The 23,273-nt window shown below is 40.3% G+C and overlaps 1 protein-coding gene across 2 annotated transcripts in view; it reads left to right on the top strand.

Annotated features, from left to right (window-relative positions):
• Positions 1 to 14,788, top strand: part of CYP39A1 (cytochrome P450 family 39 subfamily A member 1) — a 68,382-nt gene extending 53,594 nt beyond the window's left edge. For both annotated transcript variants that reach the window (XM_081247162.1, XM_081247161.1), the window contains exons 11-12: positions 9,472 to 9,559; positions 13,160 to 14,788. In XM_081247162.1, coding sequence (XP_081103288.1) covers positions 9,472 to 9,559; positions 13,160 to 13,231 — 160 coding nt within the window. In that variant the 3' untranslated portion in view covers positions 13,232 to 14,788. The remainder of the gene's footprint in view (positions 1 to 9,471; positions 9,560 to 13,159) is intronic.
• The last annotated feature ends 8,485 nt before the right edge of the window (positions 14,789 to 23,273 follow it).

Here is a 23,273-nt window from a genome sequence, read left to right as displayed (position 1 = left end):
ATGCAGTTGGAGAGATGAGACATAGCAACATGAAGGACAAGCTCTACTTAATAGCATGAGATGGCACTTGAGAAATGCCAGAGGACTCATCTATATCATAATTGCCGTAGGAACTCAGAGGAAAGGGCACTGGAAAAGGCTTTATGGACTAGATGAAAATAATTAGTAAACAGCACAAAAGAAAGCATACCTTCCTGAAAGGCAGTGGTATCAAACGTTGAGGGTAGAAAAAAAATTAAGTGCTCACAGGAATGTAATGTACCTACTATATGTTAGTGGTAGCAAGGCAACTCTATATTTAGGGTTTGTGAAGCTCTGAGTACAGTAGTTTCTATATGTTTATTATATTAATGATAATGTAATTTTAATAATTGTGCCTTATTCAGTACAATATCTTTGCACAATCTTGTATTTGAGAAGCACTATACTTAGAGGTAGCTGATTGCTCTTGAGCAGTGAGCAACACCAGTCCCTCTGGATTTCATGAGAAGTTGCAAATTCAGTTCATTCTGAGGAATTTGTTACATAAACAAATGCATCCCCTCAACTCCAGTTGGTAAATGGAATGGAATGAACTGGATTTACTAATATAATATTGCCCTAACATTTTCACTATGGCCATGCACATGTCCTGGAGGGGATGTGAAAAGGGTCGAGAGTGGGAAGAGCGGATGTAGTTCACTCCAAGACTGGGCGAGGCTGCCAGATCCTTTCATTAACTTCTAGCCATGCTTCTCTCTCCTTTCTGCTTTACTGAGGGGCAGTGACTCACTCAAAGGAGCCCAGAAACCATTGGTGAAACCGCAGTCATTACTTTCCCAGCCATCTCATTCTGACACTTCATGATGAGGCTAAGATTTAAGTCTGTCAAGAACAGAAGCAGCAAATTCCAGAGTGATTTTTTTAAATTTATTTTTTATACAGCAGGTTCTTGTTAGTTATCTGTTTTATACATATTCGTGTATATATGTCAATCCCAGTCTCCCAATTCATCCGACCACCATCACCCCCCCACCCCTACTTTCCCCCTTTGGTGTCCATAACGTTTGTTCTCTACATCTGCCTTGCAAACGAGAGTGATTTTTGATACTTAGGCCAAAGTGCTTGGAAAATAAAACATGTTCATTTCTGCTCCAAAAATGCCAGAAAGGACCCTCTTTTCCTTTATTTACCAAATAGATCACTAGCCTCTCAGTCGTGCACAGGACACCTGCACAGGATTTGTAGCCGTTGGAGAGAAAAAAAGGGCACTTTGGGCTAGGTATCTCCCCACCACTTTTTTTTTTTTTTGTTTTTCATGGGCTTTCTCCCCTCATCAGACTGAGTTACTGCTCTTTGATAAGTTTGGTCTCTTTGTTTTTCAGAAAGAAGTTTCAGCTCCTAGAAAAAGAGGACTGGCATTAAAACTGTGCTATATCACAATTGCCCATGGGTTATTATCTCTCCATCGTTACTGTCTTCTTCTTCCTTGCTAATTGCCCTAATTTTCATTTGGAGATTCGTGGGATGCTGAGGTCCTATTCCGCCCCCAGGAATAGGAATGAGGCACTGTTCCCTAAGTCAATTCTCACATCCCATCCCTGTGCCCTCCCTCCCTTCCCATAGTGATTGATTTTAGTCTTGCCTTGTGTTTTAAGCAGTACAATTAACTACCAAGTGAAAGTTTCTGTTGAGACTTCTGGGTCAGAAATAATCATTCCCTGTAGGATGTGAATAATGAAGCACTTGGCCCCAGAAACTGTCGGCAGCTATTTTGAGACTATAAAAGCAGGATGAAGTTGGTACCATAGAGCAGAGCAGCAGAGGCGAACTGGCTTCATGGTAACATCGTTGAGCCGTTGGAGTGATCTCTGCCTGAGGCCAGCACCAGCTCTAGGTTTTTCAGGTACATAAATCGATACAGTCCCTTCAATACCGAAACCAGTCTAATGGGGTTTTCTGTCACTTGCAACCAAAAGCGTCCTAAGTAATACATAATTTCCTTAAATGCAAAAGCTTTCTTTCAAGATCTGTTGAACTCCATGAAATATTGTATTAACACATACTAACCACATCAGTTAATAGCTTTCTAAATAGCTTGGGCTTTGTAAGGGTGGGGGGGGAGTTTCATTTACTCTGGGTATATCACCAAAGTAAACAAAAACAAATGTCACTTCTTAAATTTTTCCTCCTGGAGGGTCTGGAATTTAAGATATAGCACAAGATCAATTCTATTTAGTGGGTAATTCATCTTAATGAAGGCAGTAATGTTCCTTTGCCCTTTTCTTGAATAAGAAGCTTTAGAAAGAGGTATCCAGTGTCTAGCTCATAGTTCATACATAGGGGAGTTTTTCTTCTAGTAGGATCACCGTTAAAATAATCCTGCCTGCCACCCTGAAAAGCAGTGACCTCAGAGACAGTACTCCCACTAGGACATGATTCTCATCTCCCCAGTGAAACAGAAAACTGCATCTCAAGTCAAGAAGCCCTGAGGTCCTCCAGACCTTTCCTCTTTGCTTCCTCAACTGCTTTCTCTCCAACTTTTCCTCCTTCTAAATATGTCCCATTCCCTTCTCTTCTCTTTCTCACATCTTTTCTTCTTTTCCTGCTCTTCCAGTTTACCCTAATCCTGCTCTCATTTTATTCTGGATTTGCTTCCCCATATTTAGGACCATCATCTCTCTGCTCACTCTTCCAGATTTTGCCCACACCATCATTCCCAATCAAACGTTTGGTGCCCCGGCCATAATGTTTCCTGTGTAGCTGAGGTATTCTCGCTAATTTTAATTTTGTGTGCTAAAACTAAAAGTTTGATAAACTACATCTTTTAACATATTTTTTCCCTTTCTGCTTGTCAAGTGCCTCTAGATCAGTGATTCTCAAGTATGATCCCCAGACCACCAGTGATAACATTACATGGAAACTTGTAAAAAATGCAAATGGGGCTGACCTTCCCCAGAACTACCAAGTCAGAAACTCTGGGGGTCGGCCAAGCAACTTGCGTTTGAACAAGCTTTTCCATGTGATTCTGATGCATGCTAAAGCGTGAGAAACACTGGTCGAGATTATTTTGCCTCCTGTCTTATAGGTTTTTATTTTCCTATAAGATTTCTTAAAGGGGGTGAGGTTGTGGGAAAAGTACTTCCCCTTTAACTTGAATAGCCATGCTTCAATGAAGGATGACTGTGAAAGTATGTCTGTATGCTGCCTTCTCTGAATTCCAGGGCAAGACCATTCTATTTTCATAAGCTGCAGCTGGTAGCAACTAGGAATATACTTCAGAGCCCCTGCTCCTGGTAACAGTGGCAGTTTTCCAGCCCATGCTGGCACTGCCCTCGATGACGTCTAGTAGGAAAGAAAGAGAGAGATTTTCTTTTAAAAAGGGGAAGAGGGATTCAGTCTCAAAATCCAGAATCTAAAATGAAAATCCTTCCTTACCGCTAACCCTAGCATTCCTCCTGTACTCTCGGTTTCTCTTCCATGTCTCACTGATCTCCTAGGCCTGGGCTTCTGGAGCCCCCTTTGCTCCTCCCTCTTCTCGGCCTGCCATGTCTACTCCCACCTCCTAAACCAGGTCGTCCTGCCCCAGGTGATGTCATCATTTTCTTACCCTTCCCCCAGCTGTATTATCTCTTCTTTCAATCCATCTTACTCACTACATACCCATGAATTTTCCTTAAATAATTAGCTCGAATTGTCACTTTCTTGTGAAGACTCTGGCACCACTGCCTGCCAGCCAAACTCCTCAGCCTAGAACTCCAGACTCTCCAAAAATCTTACACAAATATATCTTTCTGAACATCTGGGAATGCCCACCCCAGAGGGTCTACCAGTTGTCCCCTGACTACCATGCCCATTCCTCCCCTCACACTCACTCTATACTGGGTCTGGAATGCCCCCACTCAACATGTCTACTTATTGAAGCCTGTCCTTCCATCCAGGTCTAGCTCAGGTGTCACCTCCACATAGAGTTGGTCAACTCTGGATTACAGTGCTTGCTCCAGACCTCAAATCTCCATAGCCCTTCTGTTTCTACATTTATCTTACATTGTTACCTTTCCCATCTCTCCATGTGCATTACTAGCAATGTGAGGGTAGAGTCCAGGTTTTGTAGGACTTTGTGTTCTGTGTAGCTTGAACATTTATTTACAAAGGGGGAAAACACACAAGTACTCAGTATTTAAGGAATTTTCAACATGTTTATTTTTTATTTTTTATTTTTTTTGCGGTACGCGGGCCTGTCACTGCTGTGGCCTCTCCCATTGCAGAGCACAGGCTCCGGACGCACAGGCTCAGCGGCCATGGCTCACGGGCCCAGCCGCTCCGCGGCACGCGGGATCTTCCTGGACCGGGGCACGAACCCGTGTCCCCTGCATCGGCAGGCGGACTCTCAACCACTGCGCCACCAGGGAAGCCCAACATGTTTATATTTTAATGAGCTTTATTTGTAGATGTGTAATGTTCTTGTAAGTGTAAAAAATACATATTATAAATAATATGCCTCATTATTTTCATTGTTTTGACATTAGAAGTACTAAGAAAACATTCCTAGCATGAACATAGCTCAGCTTGCTTCTGAGGAGCTTTTGTAAAAATACGGATTTATGAGGCTCATTTTCTTTGGAGTAATGGAGCTTTTAATGTCACAGGTATGTATGTGTTAGTCCCTGATGTTTTAGACATCGAACAAAATTCAGTAACATGGTGAAGACTTGAAAGCACAATTTATTTTTTGCCATTGCAAAAAAATTAACTTTATTTAGTGGATAATTTAGGTAATTCTGCTAGAATATCCAAATATTTGGATTTGGAGAAAATAAGAGTTTTAGCACGTATTACTTTATGATCTGTATTATTAACTCATCTTACTTTTTTTTTAACCAGAATATCAAAATGTTTAGAAATGATAGTAAATGTAATATTAATTTTTATACAATTTCAATAACTAATACTAATTTACTAACTGAACTAACTTAACCCTCAAAAAAAAAAGAAGAAAAATACTAAAGCCTCACAATGCACACAGTATTAGTTGGTCAAAAGCCTGAACTATAGTTTTACCTTAAAGGAAATTCAGTTTTATGATTTTTAAGAACATCACAGGGACTAAAGTTAGTTAAGGAAATGCTTACAGGTTCTAGTGGAAAACTATTTTAGTGAACTGATAAACATTATCTCTATTTCTAATCAAAACATGCATAATGTTTCTAAAATAGTTCAACTTGTGCTCTTAAATAGCTTAGGAACTATTTCTTGTTTACATGACTTATTTGCGTGATAGAGGAAATATTCATTGAGGGCCTCTTATGTATAATAATGTTTAAAGAACCTTCATTTTCACATATAAGTATAATTTTTCAGTACAATTTATTCACAAGGTCTGTTGTATTTTCAGGGTCAAAGTCTCAACACTGTCACATGACACATTCAAGCTCCTGGGTGAGACAGTTCCTCGTTTCTTCCTGCTCGGTCCACTCCATTTCTCATCACCTCACCTTCTACAGGGAGTAGACCACTTGCAGGCCCCTAGGCATTCCAGGGCCCCTTCCAAGCCTGTGCCTTGGTTACCCTCTGACTGGAGGGACTTCTTCCCTGGAACAGCCCCACCTACCCTGCCAAATGGACCCTTGTACTTATTGCCGCAGTGCCTCTCCTCCAGGGACTGAAGAGGAAGGATGCCAGGCACCCTTTCCCCAGGGGGCTGAGTTCAGAGAAGCACTCCCGTCATGGCAAGCTAAAGTTAGAGAAGGGCTGAAAACAGAGTTCTAAGAAAACAGGATTTGTTTGGATAAAGGAGAACCTTTATCCAAAAACTGTTTTATAATTTCCACATGCAAAATTAGCAAGCATTTTTCTAGTGCTGCCAGGTAACCGCTGAATGTCGGGAAGTCACTGCTTATTCTACCAAACACAAAATATCAGTTTAGTGAGCTCATCTAATTTACTTCTAGGAAGGGTGCTAAGGCCTGAGAAGGGTTGGCTGTTTTATGCAAGAGGGAATGTTAATGTTTCATTCTACACGTGGGTACTCGTTGCCACCTTTCCCGTTAGATACGGAATTCACAGCCTCCATGAAACGTTTTCTTCACAGGGCTTTGGAGATAATCACTCTCTTTTCATTATCCTACCCCTTTGGCTACTTCTTCTCAGGCTCCCTTGCTCATCTTCCTCACATTTCTTTTTTTTTTGAATTTGAGGGAATTCCTATCATTCTTTTTTTTTTAAATATTTATTTTATTTATTTTTGGCTGTGTTGGGTCTTCGTTTCTGTGCGAGGGCTTTCTCTAGTTGCGGCAAGCGGGGGCCACTCTTCATCGTGGTGCGCGGGCCTCTCACTATTGTGGCCTCTCGTTGCGGAGCACAGGCTCCAGACGCGCAGGCTCAGTAGTTGTGACTCACGGGCCTAGTTGCTCTGTGGCATGTGGGATCTTCCCAGACCAGGGCTCGAACCCGAGTCCCCTGCATTGGCAGGCAGATTCTCAACCACTGCACCACCAGGGAAGCCCCTTCCTTACATTTCTAACCTCCAAATTTTGGACTGCCCCAGGGCTCTCTCCTCAGATTTCTTATTTTTTTCTATTAAACTTGTTCCCTAGGTGACTTCATCCTATCCCTTGGCTTTAAATAATTGTCTGAATAGTGAAGACTCTGTATTTATATCTCTTGTACCTCCAACCCTGACTGAATCCCCACCCAAACACCAGGCTCATCCCCAACCTCCACTCAACATCTCCACTGGATGTCTCCAAGGCACTGGTCTATAGCAGGCTGCACTGAACAGGTCCAAAAGTGAGCTCCGCAAGTGCTCTTCCTTCGGCCTTCCCCACTGCTATATCCTTATGTTTCCTCAGGCCAAAAACTTGGAGTCGTCCTTGACTCTTTATGTTCTCCACATTTGTCATGCAAACCATCAGCCATCCTACAAACTATATACAGATGCTAACCATGACTCTTCCATCATCCTGGTCCAAGTCACCACTTTCCATTGCCTGGAAGATTATAATGGCTTCCTAATCAGTCTTCTAGCAGCACATTATAGTTTATTCTCAATGTAGCAGCCAAATGATCCTTTTAAAACTTAAGTCAGATTTGTTTAAAATTGTCTAATGGCTTGTCTCACAGAACAAAATGAAGTCTTTAATGTGCCCATAAGGTTAAGGTGATAGTCAGTCATTCTGTAGAGAATCTGAAGAATAAACATTTGGATATATCTTAAGGAAATTGGACATGGTGTGCCCATCACGGGCTGCTTTGAAAAGATCAAGTCCCAAGGACAACCATCATGGCCAGAAGTGGACATCCTAATTTGTTAGAAGTTTGACAGAAACTTAGTTGTGAGAGATTCTGAACCTGCAAATTAGCAAAATTGCTTTTTATTAGAATCGCTGCTAACTTTGATCTGAATCAATAAAGATTGGGATGTTGTATTTCATAGACATTGACACTCAGCTGGAATGAATTATCTTTAGCATTTCTAAGTAGGTAGGATTAAATTTACATCACAAATATTCGTGAAGAATTGATCTGGTATCCAAGTAGGTCCTAACATCACCTGGAGTGGTCCAGATTTCATTTGAAATAAAATATAGGCAAGATGTTTCAAGAATACCAGCGGGAAACAAATCTAATTATCTGATATGAATAGCAGATCATTCATATTCATTCATTCATTCATGCAATCAACAAACACTGAGGATTCAATGATAAATAAGACATGGTTCCTGCTTTTGTGAAGATGGTAGTCTATAAGGGGAGAAAGACATGAAAACAATTAACTGTAATAGAGTGGGCTTGTAGGATAAGTGTGTTAGTTGAGGGATGTTAAAAGTGCCACAGAAACATAGAAAAGGATGGAAAGGTTAAGGAAATTGAATCTGCTTTATGGAGGCATCACCTTCCATCATCTATTCATCTATTCAGCCAACATTAGTAGGCACCAGCAGAGCCCTCTGCACTGTGTTAAGGCCCAACAATATAACCCCAGGAGAGGGATGGCCAATAAGCCATCACAGTTCAGTGCAATAGATACAAAGGCTGAAATGTGCACTGGGAACCGTGGAATGGAGAGGAAGGACACCTCAGCCCAGAAGCAAGAGACCAGGGAATGCCTCCAGTGGAAACTGAGCCTCAGGCAGAGGAAGGGCTTGCAACAGAGAACATCGGCATTCAGGGAACTCAAGTATGCAGTGTGGCAAGAGCACGGATTTCAAGGAGGAGCTATGGGGGAGAGGAGTCTGGAGAAATAGGGAGAGAGCAGATCTTCAAGGGCTGGTGGTGTTCCCTGTGGCATTTGGAAGGAAATGAGAAGCATTGACAGGTGGTATGTGTGTGTATGTATGCATGTGTGTAAAATGAGGAAACAGTGATAGATTTCTATTTTAGAGAGTTTACTCTAGTGGGAGAGTGAAGGATAGAGTGGAGAGAAGTGACACCGGAAATAAAGCAACCAATCTGGAAGCCCAGGTGATTCAGGAATCCAGGACATAAATAGATGATGAAGACCTACACTGGGGAGCAGTGGAGGGACTGGAGATAGGGGATAAGGAGAGGGACTGGGGAAACATTTGGAAGATAAAACACCTCGGTGCCTAAGTGGACAGGAAGGGGAATGGAGAGGATTGGGTCTGTGATGATGAACAGTTTTCTGATGTTGGACTAATCATACTTATTAGGGGCCACTCCCCCTAAAATGGTTTGCCTTCCCTAAGGGGAGCTCAAAACAACCCACTGGGATGCCAGGAGATGTAGCAGAATTCCATTTACACTTTTTTTGGTTTTTAAATTTCTATGTATATGTGTCTACAAAGTCGACAATAAACTAATATGGTTGTATGCTATACAATCTGTAAATAAATGATTATCAATATATTGTAGAGTATGCTCAAACATTTTATTATGAGAGGTATATGATCAAAAAACTTGGAGACGGAGTGCAGGATTACAAAAGGAAAAAATTTGGTAGCTATGGGGAATTTTAGGTGCCTACAGATATTTAGGCAGTAACTTCCAGTGGGCAATAAGGGTCTAGATCAGACAGGACTGTCCAATGGAGCTTTCTGTGATCATAGAAAAGTTCTAAATATGTACTGTTCAGTATGGTGGCCGGTAACCACTTATGGCCATTGAGTGCTTAAAATGTGGTTAGTGAAACTGAGGAACTGAAATTTTTTATTTTGATAAATTTAAATTTATTTAAGTAACAGCCACGTGTAGCTACCGGTTACCATATTAGGACAGATATAAAACTTAGGAGAGAGACCTGGGATCTCATTCATTAAGTGCTTCCACTGGCTAAGCATTTTACATACATTTTAAAGCAATGTGATCATCCCAACTACCCTTCTTTACTCTATCCTTTTAATAATACAAGTTTATATTGCAAAGAAGAGCACATTTGCTGTGAAATATGTGTAATTTATAGATATTCTTTATTGGTAGATATTTATGCATCTTTTACAACCAAGCACCAATTTTATTTTCTTTTTCTTTCAGGTGGCTGGCTCTGTTGGAGATTCAAATATTTATTATTTTAATATTGTATTATTATGACTGTAGTCTTCTAGACCCATTGCCAAGACAGGTAAGTGTTTTCAGAATTTTGAGTAGCATGACTTTCAAATTTGATATAAACTCTAACTCTTTGGTTTTCATTACTGGGGATGAGCTGACTGATTTCCTCACTTAGACTCATCTTAACAGATGATCTCTGCAGACTGAGAAGATACTCCCTTAATTCCAGGTCAATTCTATGTGCCCCATTATCACAAGACCAGGACCTAATAGTAGCATTTCCAACACTTAGTGTTAGGAGCTCCTCAATGAATTTACCAAGTTTAACCCTTTTCCCAGGGAAAAATAGACATGGCCTTGATGTTGGGCTTGTTTCCCTAGAAAGGCATGTCTCTGGGTCCAAAAGTGAACCATGAGTTTTGGAGGCAAGTCAGAACCCTTAGTCCATTTGGAAAGCAATGGCACAAAGGAAATGAACCCACAGTAGAAACAGTGAACATAAATGAAAAGGCCATGACCTTTTCTGACCTCTGACCATTGGATATCTCAATCATTTAACTCCTCTGTGTTGCTATAGTTCTGTTCTCTTAGACCAATGGCCCTCAAACTGGTGTGAGCATCAGAATTACCTGGGACGGGGGGCTTGTTAGAACATGGAATCCTGGGCCCTAGCCCTAGAGTTCTTGATGAGTAATATCTGGGGAGGGGCTTGAGAATTTCTATTTCTGACAAGTTCTGGGTGCTGTTGATGCCTCACTTTGAGGACCACTGTGCTAGGAAACAAGGGAAAGTTCCGTTTAATTCCAAATGTTTGGAAGTCCCTTTGAAAACTCTGGATAAAAAGGTGTTATTTAAACTGAGGGTGAAGCTGAGAAATGAAGCATTGAAATCTCAGGGCTATTCACATAGCACTTTGTGCTATGATTTACTCTTGATTATTAAGGGCTAATATATAGAGGGATACATAAAACTCTTGGGTGACATTTCAGTAGAAATTCTGTAAGTGTATAAATGACACAGAAAATATTATATTACTCACAAATATGCACATTTCAGCACTTTGCCTTGATTTCTTTTGCACTTCTATTTTGAGTACAAGCAACAGTGATAAAGAGCTCTCAAAATCTGACGATGAAGGGGAAATCAAAACACCCTTCACAAAGGTTTTCCGCTGAGTACAGTTTTGTTGGCAAAATGAAGACTGAAGCCAGGATTTACAGGCACCAAATACTAGTTTCTGATCCTCTGAGATAGATGTCACAATTTTGCCCATGACTGACTCAGCATCTAACCATTTTCCCACCAGCAAGAAGACACAGGAATGCCTTTTCACATTAGAAGGATGTCATTTGTCAAAACCATGTGACACCTAACTCTGGAGATCAGTCATTTTGACCAAATCCTTAGGCAGGATTTTTCCCAGCACTTTCTTCCTAGCTAGGAATTCTATTAGTTGTATTTATTATACTTTTTTTAATTTTAATTTTAATTTTTTTAATTTTAAAAAAAAATTTTGAAGATATTCACCATGTATTTCTTCTTTAGGGCTTTATTTATTTATTTTTATATTTATTTTTGGCTGTGTTGGGTCTTTGTTTCTGTGCGAGGGCTTTCTCTAGTTGTGGCAAGTGGGGGCCACTCTTCATCGCGGTGCGCGGGCCTCTCACTATCGCTGCCTCTCTTGTTGCGGAGCACAGGCTCCAGATGCGCAGGCTCAGTAGTTGTGGCTCATGGGCCTAGTTCCTCCACGGCATGTGGGATCTTCCCAGACCAGGGCTCGAACCCGTGTCCCCTGCATTGGCAGGCAGATTCTGAACCACTGCACCACCAGGGAAGCCCCTATACTTTTTTTAAAAACATACATCCTATTACTGTTTTGACCCCACTAAGAACATTTTTCAAAGAAATGTTACCTCAGTTTGTAAAAAATACAAGTCTGAGAGAATTCTCATCTCAAAGGGCATTTCATTTCACAGTTTCTATTTTAGAAAGGTCAATTAAAATTATTTAATTATTGGACTTATGTTACCAAGTTGTGAAAGCAGGTGATCAAAAAATACAGGAAATGACCTTCCAATTACCAAGCTCTTGTAGGAGGGGGATGGGTTGCCAGGGCATGTTCCAGACATGTTGTCAAGTGCAGGGAAATCACAGGACTGGAAACCAGCTCCCCCAAAGGAATATACTTGCCACAAGAGCAAAACTCAAAGGCTAGCATCCCCGTGATTTTACTTTTGTAACAGTGTTTTATTTTACCTCAAACGGTGTGAAGAAAGCAATTTAATCTTAGCTCTCTCCCAATAAGAACCAAACAATAAGGAAACATTACAAAACTTTCCAGGATCCGTGATTGGTCAGCCATGTCCAGTTGCTGGCAATGGGGACTACTATTCCATTCTGAGCATTCATAAGAAGACCCACTTCACTTCTCTCCCAAAAGCAAGCACATTTTTTGCTAACACAGTGGGGTTTTATTTGGTTGATTGGTTTTGCTCTGCTTTACCTTTGGGGGTAAGGACATGGATTCTTAGAAAATCTCACAAAACCTATGGATCCCCTTTCTAGAAAAGTACACACCTCTTCATACACACAAAATTGTGACTGCAATTTCAGAGAGTCCATGGAAGTTCTGCAACTCATTCTGTCAACTGTCCTAAGAATCCCCTTGGGGAGGAGCCCTTTCTTTCAAACTGATGACAAATAGATGATCTAAATTGGATTGCCCTCCTCCTTGTCACTCTTCCCCCAACCCTCAGGGCTGACAGAACAGGTTCCTTTTCTTATTCAAGCTCCTAAGCTTCAACAACCTCTTTGTATTGGATTGGCCAAATAGATTGTTCGGGTTTTTCCGTAGGAAAAAACCGAGTAAACTTTTTGGTCAACCCTATATTCTTTGCAAGGAACCGACCTCCCCTCACCCCCCCACACGTTCACCCCTTGTTCATAACTAAGACATAACATAACGTATCAGAACATCTGGAACCACAAAAGATCCTTATGGAAAATTGTGATCTTAGGTCCCCTGTAATAGTGGTTCGCACCGCCAACACCATTTTTTTGTTTTGTTTTGTTTTCGGTACGCGGGCCTCTCACTGCCGTGGCCTCTCCCGTTGCGGAGCACAGGCTCCGGATGCGCAGGCTCAGCGGCCATGGCTCACGGGCCCAGCTGCTCCACAGCATGTGGGATCTTCCCGGACCGGGGCATGAACCCATGTCCCCGCCATCGGCAGGCGGACTCTCAACCACTGCGCCACCAGGGAAGCCCACCATGTTGTCTTATGAACATCTATAACATGTGGCATAGAGGTCTCACCCAGCGATTATACATGAAGTGTCACAGATTGGGGGCCAGGAATGTAGAAAGAGCTTTTATTAAAGGGTACTCTCTTTATCCAGATATAAAGTGAAAGGTGGGTGGCAGGCCCATAGCACTGGGGCATGTGAAACTGTGAGGAGGCTGCTGTTAGAATAAGGGAATTGCCTCCTTTGCTGTCCCTTGAACGGAAGACTAAAATTGATGCTTACCATGGAGAACTCATCAAGCAAAACCTTCCAGTCTTTCAAACCTAAGCTCTGTACGTTTCAGGAACAATCACATTGAATAAACCTTAGGTCCAAACTGTTGGCTTATGTCCCTTAACTTCTATATATTCTGCATTTCTGCTTTTAGAGTTCTCTCCATTTGGTGGGTGTCCAGCAGCCGGAAGGACAATGCCGAATTCAATTTAAACAAAGAAAATGACGTCTGCTGGGCCTAAGGAGGGCCAGGGCCTTCTGGAGGAGTGACTGCCCCCCATCCTCTAGCCTGGCAGCACCTAGACCTGAGTTTGACTAAAACGTATCACTTAATTTTGTTTAAGGATTCAGTTCAAGACAATGTCCAGATGGGATGTGTGTTTGGTGTCTCAAGAGTAGACCAAGAATCTGACATCACTCTATATCTATTGATATAGAGACCCCAATACAGGGTTTATAGAAAATGTTTCCATGATCCAAAAAGAGGCATTTCTTAAGAAGTTGGAATTTGGTTTCATGCATTGCTGTATCAAAACTTTAAATAGAAATAATGTCACTTGAATGAAAATTTTACTATATTAAATTTACTGTGAAGACAACATACTTAAACTTCTGTTTTGCAAAAGGCTAAAAGTCTTAGACTCTAAAAAGTATTAAATAATGATTTCTGGAAAATTGCTATTTTTCTTAATATGATTCTTAGCTCTAGCAATTGAAATTCTTAAACCGCTATTAATATAATTCTTTATTAAACATGTCTAACACTAAAAGTATGAATAATATGATAGCTTTCTAACACCTATGAAGTCAGGGATCATGTCTGACACTCATTTCTACACTCAACTATGCCTAGGACAGCACCTTCTCTATAGGACATATTCAATACATGTATGTCGATTGGTGTACTGATTTGTATTTTAGTTAAGATAAAAGCACTCCTTTGACTCAAGGTGTTTGTAATTGTAGTTTGAGATAATATTTTTCCTAATTTATAGAAACTCAAATGAAGTGATGTGTCAAGGCAAATAACAACATTTCAATCTATTAAGACTTTTGCCTGAAATGCTTACTATGAAATCCGGAAAAGAAATCCTATCATGTTCAGGGAAAATATATGATACTAATAACAGCATGAACGGTGATGTCATGATTTGTCCTCTAACAGTCAATGAAATGCCGCCTACCTCCTTGATTTCACAATAAGTAAGTTTTGGAGTGCATGTTGTCCTCTGGATTATTTGCTCCCCTGTGTGAGAATTATCTGGTGGGGTTGATAACGATTGCTTAGTCATCTATTTCCTACCAATGAGCAGATGACTCCCTAGGAGAAAATTAAGTACTTTGAAATGCATTAACTCTCCGGGACTAATACAGTGATTTTGAAGCTTAGCTAGCAGTTTACAGCGTAGCTTAGCAGGCTCGGAGGTCTGGAGACTGAAGGGGCTAAAGAAAGCAGTTTAGAATCCACAGGAGATCTGAGAACGGCAGACAACTACCTGGCGGGTTCTTCTAAATATGGCAGGTATGTTCCCAGGGAAGGCTTGTCCTCCCCCAAGCAGCTGAGGCCCACAGCCATACACTGTATTTGCAAGTAATAGACACTTGCTGAATTTGCAGACCCTCAGGGCAGTGTTTATTTCCTTATTATTGCTTGGTAAGGATGAACCTTAGCTGACAAGTTCATGCACTTTAAAAACACAGTGTAGATGCAGGAGGTCTACTGACCTTTGAAATGATACATGGTGAGATGAATATACTTGGAGGTCCCTATTTTTATTTCCTTAGCCTGGGATTCTATATTATGTATATGAATATAATGTATATTCATATATATATGTAAAAATACATACATTGGTATACATTTATATGTTTTAACTTGAGTTTTCCAGAAAGCAGAGTCTGAGACAGACTTGTGTGCAGTGCAGATAGTTTACCTGAGACGTGCTCCCAGGCAGCAGAAATAAGGGATCGGAAAGAATACACCATAATTGAGTTATGTTATCAAGGTAGATGTCCTAGCCCCTATTTCAGAGGACAAGCAATGAGGGGTGGGGGGACCACGTTCAAGTGTGGGCACGTGAGGGGTGGCTGGAGTGCTGGTTAGGTGACGAGCGTGGAATTCTCAGTGTAGTTTTGATCATGTTTTCATACAAATGTGAGATCACCTATATGCAGAACATCCTTGTGCAGGCAGCCATCACGGCATGTGTAATTATTAATAGTAACCCTCTTTTTTCTCTTGTCCCCCAACAGGCAGGGGCACAAATTATAACTTCATTTTTACTTGGCAGCCTGAAACAAGGAAGAGCTCACGTATTTACTGATAGAATTGCAGAACTAAATGGTGGTGCCCTTGGAAACTTGTAATTAAAGCAGGAAATGGGGAAGGAGGGGCCATTAAAACTTAAATTAGGAAGTCACTGCTGAAACTTAAGTGTAAGCATTTAGTTAGAGTTTCGTACTCATTAAAAGGCACGTCCTTTCAAGATTTTAATTTGGAAAAAAAAGGAAGTGTCAGTCTGTTCAGGCGACTGTAACAAAATACCATAGACTGGGTGGCTTATAAACCACAGAAATTTATATCTCACAGTTCTGAAGGTGGGGAAGCTCAAGACCAAGGTGCCAGTATGGTTGAGTTCTACTAAGACCCTCTTCCTGGTATAGTCAGTAATTTCTCTATGTCCTCACGCGGTGGAAGGGGTGAGGGGTCTCATAAGAATAACCATCCCATTCATGAGGGCTCCACCCTCATGACCTAATCGACTCCAAAAGGCCCCGCCTCCTAAACCATCAACTTTGGGAGGATTCAACACGTGAACTTGGGGAAGGCACAAACAATCAGACCATAGCAGGAAGTAATCCTCCACCGTTGCTTAACTTTCTAAGTAGACTAGTAGAGGTCTAGCTATATATTTTGCTCTAAAGGAGGACCCTGAACAGCACTTGGAAATGCAGATGAATCCGGCTCTTGGGGCCCCCCCATCTCTTGATGAAGCAGCCAGGAGCCTGGGATTGTCTCTGTGAGCATCCACACAGGAGTGGACCATGACACGTGACTTTCATCAGCACTTTTGTTTTCAAAAAGTTTTTAGAATAAATGTCTCCATATTTCTCCATTCATGTTGGGTTTGGGTAATTAAAATGAACTTATTAGAGTTTTGTTGTTAGTTTTTAAATCTTATTTTTTGGTATTTTAATTAATGGCTATGGGTGGTTACTGACAAGGGTACAACTTCTATAAGCTATTTATTTTCCTGATAAGATGCCTATTACATTCCAGAAACCAATAATGTGAGCTTTTATCACTTGAGCAATTACTGTGAGTCAGGCACTTTGCTAAGCCCATTTCACTCACCCACTTTTATTCTCACAATAATCCAGTGTCACCGTGGTTTCTATTATTATCATCCCTGTTTTACAAATGACAGAGATCGAGCTTGGAGAGACTGGGTGACATACTTCAGGTCACCCAGCTAGGAAGTGGCAGAGGCAGGATTTGAACCCAGGGAGCCTGGCCCCAAAGCACGTCCTCATAACAGTAAATAGTGCTACATCCTTCTTAAAGAGAAAATTGTTACCCACAAGAGACAGCACCATTGACTTTGTTGTCATCATAATCTACACTCTGGGTTCTCTCTTAAGTCTTAGGGAAAAAGTGGCTAATTTGTTGTATAACCTACATTACAAATGGAAGAGGAAAAGGACTCCTGTTGTATGCCAGTTTCCTTCCTCCTCAGCTTCCTTCTCTGGAAGCCCCCAAACACCACCCCTCCTTGTGAGAATTATGCAATAGACCAGCGTAGGGTGAGACCTAGCAGATGTGACAGGGGGCCATTCACTCTTTGAAGAAAAATATCTGATAAAAATGTATCTTTTTAGTGAGGGCATATAAATGTAAATGTTGAACAAATGTTATAAATTCTAATGCTATATTCTAGCATGCACTGTCTATTCACAGCAATTAGCTTTTTTTTTTTTTTTTTTTTTGAGCAGTGTTTTACCTTGTTCCTTCACAAAAATAGCCCTGGTCATTAGAGACCCAGTAGGCCATAGAGTAAGGAATATATATGGATTTTTCTCTTCTGGCAGAGACAGGAACTAGATGAAATCTGAACAGTCTTAGCTCAAGCTTTGTCTTCAGGTGACTTGGAATTTGCAGAAGAAATAACCTTTGGGGAAGGTTATTAACTCATGTAAGAGATGTTAAACAATTATTTTGAAAAGCACTTAAGGGAAGGGGAGTGATGTTTACTTCAGATGCCTGTAAACTCCCCTTTGATTTTTATTGCTGTCGTTGCTGGAGGGGAACATGTTGGAATCATAATACAGAAGGAGGGAGATCAGCCTAACATCCTGGCTTTGCTGCTTAAGAAGCTGAAATCCAAGTGGGAGAAACGTCATGGTATGTGCACTTGTTCGATGTTCCATGACTAGCGAAGACAACCCTCTGGGTGAGATGGTTTAAATGAATGATTCTTTGAAGACAGAAAAAATGGAACAAATGAGTAAATTTCCAACTTCTTTTGGCAGCAAAACTTTTCTTCCTACAACACATTAGTTTATAGATCTCCGGGACAAAAGCAGATTAAAGCTGATAAATCCAACTCAGCATTTAGTTGAGTATACTTCATTGTTTGCAGGATGCATTACACACCTCCTCAGAGCCCTAGGGGTCAAAGAAGCACATTTTGAAAAACACTGAACTAGATAAACCTTGAGTGTTAGTTGCTTCCCCAAATTTCGCAGTGCCTTGACAGTTTCACAGGATCATGTGACCAATTTGGGCCAATGGGATATAAGTAGAATGATGAGTGGCGATTCCAAGCTGAAGAAGGACATCAGGATATATATTGTCTTTACTTCCCTCTTCCCTGATGTTGTGATGGAGGAGACATGCAGCAACAAGAAGGCAGAGCCTCCATCAGCCTAGGACCCTGCGTGTCAGAGAGGAGGAAAGAGCCCTTCCCATTGTCTGCACGGCTGTACAGCGTGAGCAAGAGCCGCTACCACAGCATAAATTAGCCTATCCGAACAATCTCAGGAATGGAATTCTCTAGTTCCCGTTCTTTTTTTTTTTGCCACTAGTCTTCTTCAATCTCATATCTTTCAGAGGAATACACAGTTCCAGCGTGCTGCATTCCAGCTCAAGAGTGGCAGTGGATTATACTAAACTGACTTCACGGATATGCTATGCAGTAACATTTTTTTTTTATTTCTAAAATCATTTATTACTTTTTATCCCTTTAGGATTTCTCTCCCCAAACAGTCCTCTACTGATGAATAGTCAGGATGCCTTCATGTTTCAGCAGGGCTTGGAATGGCTGTGGGTTTCTTTGAGCTCACTAATCACTTATTGTTGTTGATTAGTTAATCAATAATCAATACCTGAAGAAAAAAACCAGGATAAGGAAATGAGAGTGATGGGGTGGTGTTGAGAGTAATACCTTGGGAGAAGACGTGAATGATGAGAAGGAGCCTGCCATGCAGACCTCTGCTGAAATCAGAGCATTCCAAAAGGGGGAACAGCAAGTGCTAAGTCTGTGGAAGAATTAAGATCAGCGTGGAATGGGCTGCCCTTCCAAAGGAGTAACCAGGATTGTTTTGGTCCACACTGGAAGCTAAGATAAAGATATGTGGCTTGCATGACAGTGAGAGCTCTGATTTAGGATACAATAATTCCTTATTTCAGGAATGCTGCTTTTTACTTTCTATTTCTTTTTTTTTTTGCTTTATAACAAATTTAATCAGTTATACATATACATATGTTCCCATATCCCCTCCCTTTTGCGTCTCCCTCCCACCCTCCCTATCCCACCCCTCCAGGCAGTCACAAAGCACCGAGCTGATCTCCCTGTGCTATGCGGCTGCTTCCCACTAGCTATCTACCTTACGTTTGGTAGTGTATATATGTCCATGCCGCTCTTTCACTTTGTCACAGCTTACCCTTCCCCCTCCCCATATCCTCAAGTCCATTCTCTAGTAGGTCTGTGTCTTTATTCCTGTCTTACCCCTATGTTCTTCATGACATTTTTTCCCTTAAATTCCATATATATGTGTCAGCATACAGTATTTGTCTTTCTCTTTCTGACTTACTTCACTCTGTATGACAGACTCTAGGTCCATCCACCTCATTACAAATAGCTCAATTTCATTTCTTTTTATGGCTGAGTAATAGTCCATTGTATATATGTGCCACATCTTCTTTATCCATTCATCAGATGATGGACACTTAGGTTGTTTCCACCTCCGGGCTATTGTAAATAGGGCTGCTATGAACATTTTGGTACATGTCTCTTTTTGAATTATGGTTTTCTCAGGGTATATGCCCAGTAGTGGGATTGCTGGGTCATATGGTAGTTCTATTTGTAGTTTTTTAAGGAACCTCCATACCGTTCTCCATAGTGGCTGTACCAATTCACATTCCCACTGGCAGTGCAAGAGTGTTCCCTTTTTTCCACACCCTCTCCAGCATTTATTGTTTCTAGATTTTTTGATGATGGCCATTCTGACTGGTGTGAGATGATATCTCATTGTAGTTTTGATTTGCATTTCTCTAATGAGTAAAGATGTTGAGCATCCTTTCATGTGTTTGTTGGCAGTCTGTATATATTCTGTGGAGAAATGTCTATTTATGTCTTCTACCCATTTTTGGATTGGGTTGTTTGTTTTTTTGTTATTGAGCTGCATGAGCTGCTTATAAATTTTGGAGATTAATCCTTTGTCAGTTGCTTCATTTGCAAATATTTTCTCCCATTCTGAGGGTTGTCTTTTGGTCTTGTTTATGGTTTCCTTTGCTGTGCAAAAGCTTTTGAGTTTCATTAGGTCCCATGTGTTTATTTTTGTCTTTATTTCCATTTCTCTAGGAGGTGGGTCAAAAAGGATCTTGCTGTGATTTAGGTCATAGAGTGTTCTGCCTATGTTTTCCTCTAAGAGTTTGATAGTGTCTGGCCTTACATGTAGGTCTTTAATCCATTTTGAGCTTATTTTTGTGTATGGTGTTAGGGGGTGATCTAATCTCATACTTTTACATGTCCCTATCCAGTTTTCCCAGCACCACTTATTGAAGAGACTGTCCTTTCTCCACTGTACATTCCTGCCTCCTTTATCAAAGATAAGGTGACCATATGTGCGTGGGTTTATCTCTGGGCTTTCTATCCTGTTCCATTGATCTATATTTCTGTTTTTGTGCCAGTACCATACTGTCTTGATTACTGTAGTTTTGTAGTATAGTCTGAAGTCAGGGAGCCTGATTCCTCCAGCTCCATTTTTCGTTCTCAAGATTGCTTTGGCTATTCAGGGTCTTTTCTGTTTCCATACAAATTGTGAAATTTTTTGTTCTAGTTCTGCGAAAAATGCCAGTGGTAGTTTGATAAGGATTGCATTGAATCTGTAGATTGCTTTGGGTAGTAGAGTCATTTTCACAATGTTGATTCTTCCAATCCAAGAACATGGTATATCTCTCCATCTATTTGTATCATCTTTAATTTCTTTCATCACTGTCTTATGGTTTTCTGCATACAGGTCTTTTGTCTCCTTAGGTAGGTTTATTCCTAGATATTTTATTCTTTTTGTTGCAATGGTAAATGGGAGTGTTTCCTTGATTTCACTTTCAGATTTTTCATCATTAGTATATAGGAATGCCAGAGATTTCTGTGCATTAATTTTGTATCCTGCAACTTTACCAAATTCATTGATTAACTCTAGTAGTTTTCTGGTAGCATCTTTAGGATTCTCTATGTATAGTATCATGTCATCTGCAAACAGTGACAGCTTTACTTCTTCTTTTCCGATTTGGATTCCTTTTATTTCCTTTTCTTCTCTGATTGCTGTGGCTAAAACTTCCAAACTATGTTGAATAAGAGTGGTGAGAGTGGGCAACCTTGTCTTGTTCCTGATCTTAGTGGAAATGGTTTCAGTTTTTCACCATTGAGGATGATGCTGGCTGTGGGTTTGTCATATATGGCTTTTATTATGTTGAGGAAAGTTCCCTCTATGCCTACTTTCTGCAGGGTTTTTATCATAAATGGGTGTTGAATTTTGTCAAAAGCTTTCTCTGCATCTATTGAGATGATCATGTGGTTTTTCTCCTTCAATTTGTTGATATGGTGTATCACGTCGATTGATTTGCGTATATTGAAGAATCCTTGCATTCCTGGAATAAACCCCACTTGATCATGGTGTATGATCCTTTTAATGTGCTGTTGGATTCTGTTTGCTAGTATTTTGTGGAGGATTTTTGCATCAATGTTCATCAGTGATATTGGCCTGTAGTTTTCTTTCTTTGTGACATCCTTGTCTGGTTTTGGTATCAAGGTGATGGTGGCCTCGTAGAATGAGTTTGGGAGTGTTCCTCCCTCTGCTATATTTTGGAAGAGTTTGAGAAGGATAGGTGTTAGCTCTTCTCTAAATGCTTGATAGAATTCGCCTGTGAAGCCACCTGGTCCTGGGCTTTTGTTTGTTGGAAGATTTTTTATCACAGTTTCAATTTCAGTGCTTGTGATTGGTCTGTTCATATTTTCTATTTCTTCCTGGTTCAGTCTCAGCAGGTTGTGCATTTCTAAGAATTTGTCCATTTCTTCCAGGTTGTCCATTTTATTGGCATAGAGTTGCTTATAGTAATCTCTCATGATCTTTTGTATTTCTGCAGTGTCAGTTGTTACTTCTCCTTTTTCATTTCTAATTCTATTGATTTGAGTCTTCTCCCTTTTTTTCTTGATGAGTCTGGCTAAGGGTTTATCAATTTTGTTTATCTTCTCAAAGAACCAGCTTTTAGTTTTATTGATCTTTGCTATCGTTTCCTTCATTTCTTTTTCATTTATTTCTGATCTGATTTTTATGATTTCTTTCCTTCTGCTAACTTTGGGATGTTTTTGTTCTTCTTTCTCTAATTGCTTTAGGTGTAAGGTTAGGTTGTTTATTCGAGATGTTTCCTGTTTCTTAAGGTGGGATTGTATTGCTATAAACTTCCCTCTTAGAACTGCTCTTGCTGCATCCCATAGGTTTTGGGTCATCGTGTCCCCATTGTCATTTGTTTCTAGGTATTTTTTAATTTCCTTTTTGATTTCTTCAGTGATCACTTCGTTATTAAGTAGTGTATTGTTTAGCCTCCATGTGTTTGTATTTTTTACGCTCTTTTCCTGTAATTGATATCTAGTCTCATAGCATTGTGGTCAGAAAAGATACTTGATACAATTTCAATTTTCTTAAATTTACCAAGGCTTGATTTGTGACCCAAGATATGATCTATCCTGGAGAATGTTCCATGAGCACTTGAGAAAAATGTGTATTCTGTTGTTTTTGGATGGAATGTCCTATAAATATCAATTAAGTCCATCTTGTTTAATGTATCATTTAAAGCTTGGGTTTCCTTATTTATTTTCATTCTGGATGATCTGTCCATTGGTGAAAGTGGGGTGTTAAAGTCCCCTACTATGATTGTGTTACTGTTGATTTCTCCTTTTATGGCTGTTAGTATTTGCCTTATGTATTGAGGTGCTCCTATGTTGGGTGCATAAATATTTACAATTGTTATATCTTCTTCTTGGATCGATCCCTTGATCATTATGTAGTGTCCTTCTTTGTCTCTTCTAGTAGTCTTTATTTTAAAGTCTATTTTGTCTGATATGAGAATTGCTACTCCAGCTTTCTTTTGGTTTCCATTTGCATGGAATATCTTTTTCCATCCCCTCACTTTCAGTCTGTATGTGTCTCTAGGTCTGAAGTGGGTCTCTTGTAGACAGCATATATATGGGTCTTGTTTTTGTATCCATTCAGCCAATCTGTGTCTTTTGGTGGGAGCATTTAGTCCATTTACATTTAAGGTAATTATCGATATGTATGTTCCTATTCCCATTTTCTTAATTGTTTTGGGTTCGTTATTGTAGGTCTTTTCCTTCTGTTGTGTTTCTTGCCTAGAGAAGTTCCTTTAGCATTTGTTGTCAAGCTGGTTTGGTGGTGCTGAACTCTCTCAGCTTTTGCTTGTCTGTAAACGTTTTAATTTCTCCATCAAATCTGAATGAGATCCTTGCTGGGTAGAGTAATCTTGGTTGCAGGTTTTTCTCCTTCATCACTTTAATTATGTCCTGCCACTCCCTTTTGGCTTGTAGAGTTTCTGCTGAGAGATCAGCTGTTATCCTGATGGGGAGTCCCTTGTGTGTTATTTGTTGTTTTTGCCTTGCTGCTTTTAATATGATTTCTTTGTGTTTAATTTTTGACAGTTTGATTAATATGTGTCTTGGAGTATTTCTCCTTGGATTTATTCTGTATGG

The sequence above is a fragment of the Mesoplodon bidens genome, assembly GCF_964165515.1.
Source record: "Mesoplodon bidens genome assembly, chromosome: 10".
NCBI lineage: Eukaryota > Metazoa > Chordata > Mammalia > Artiodactyla > Ziphiidae > Mesoplodon > Mesoplodon bidens.
This window is presented reverse-complemented; position numbering and strand designations above follow the sequence as displayed.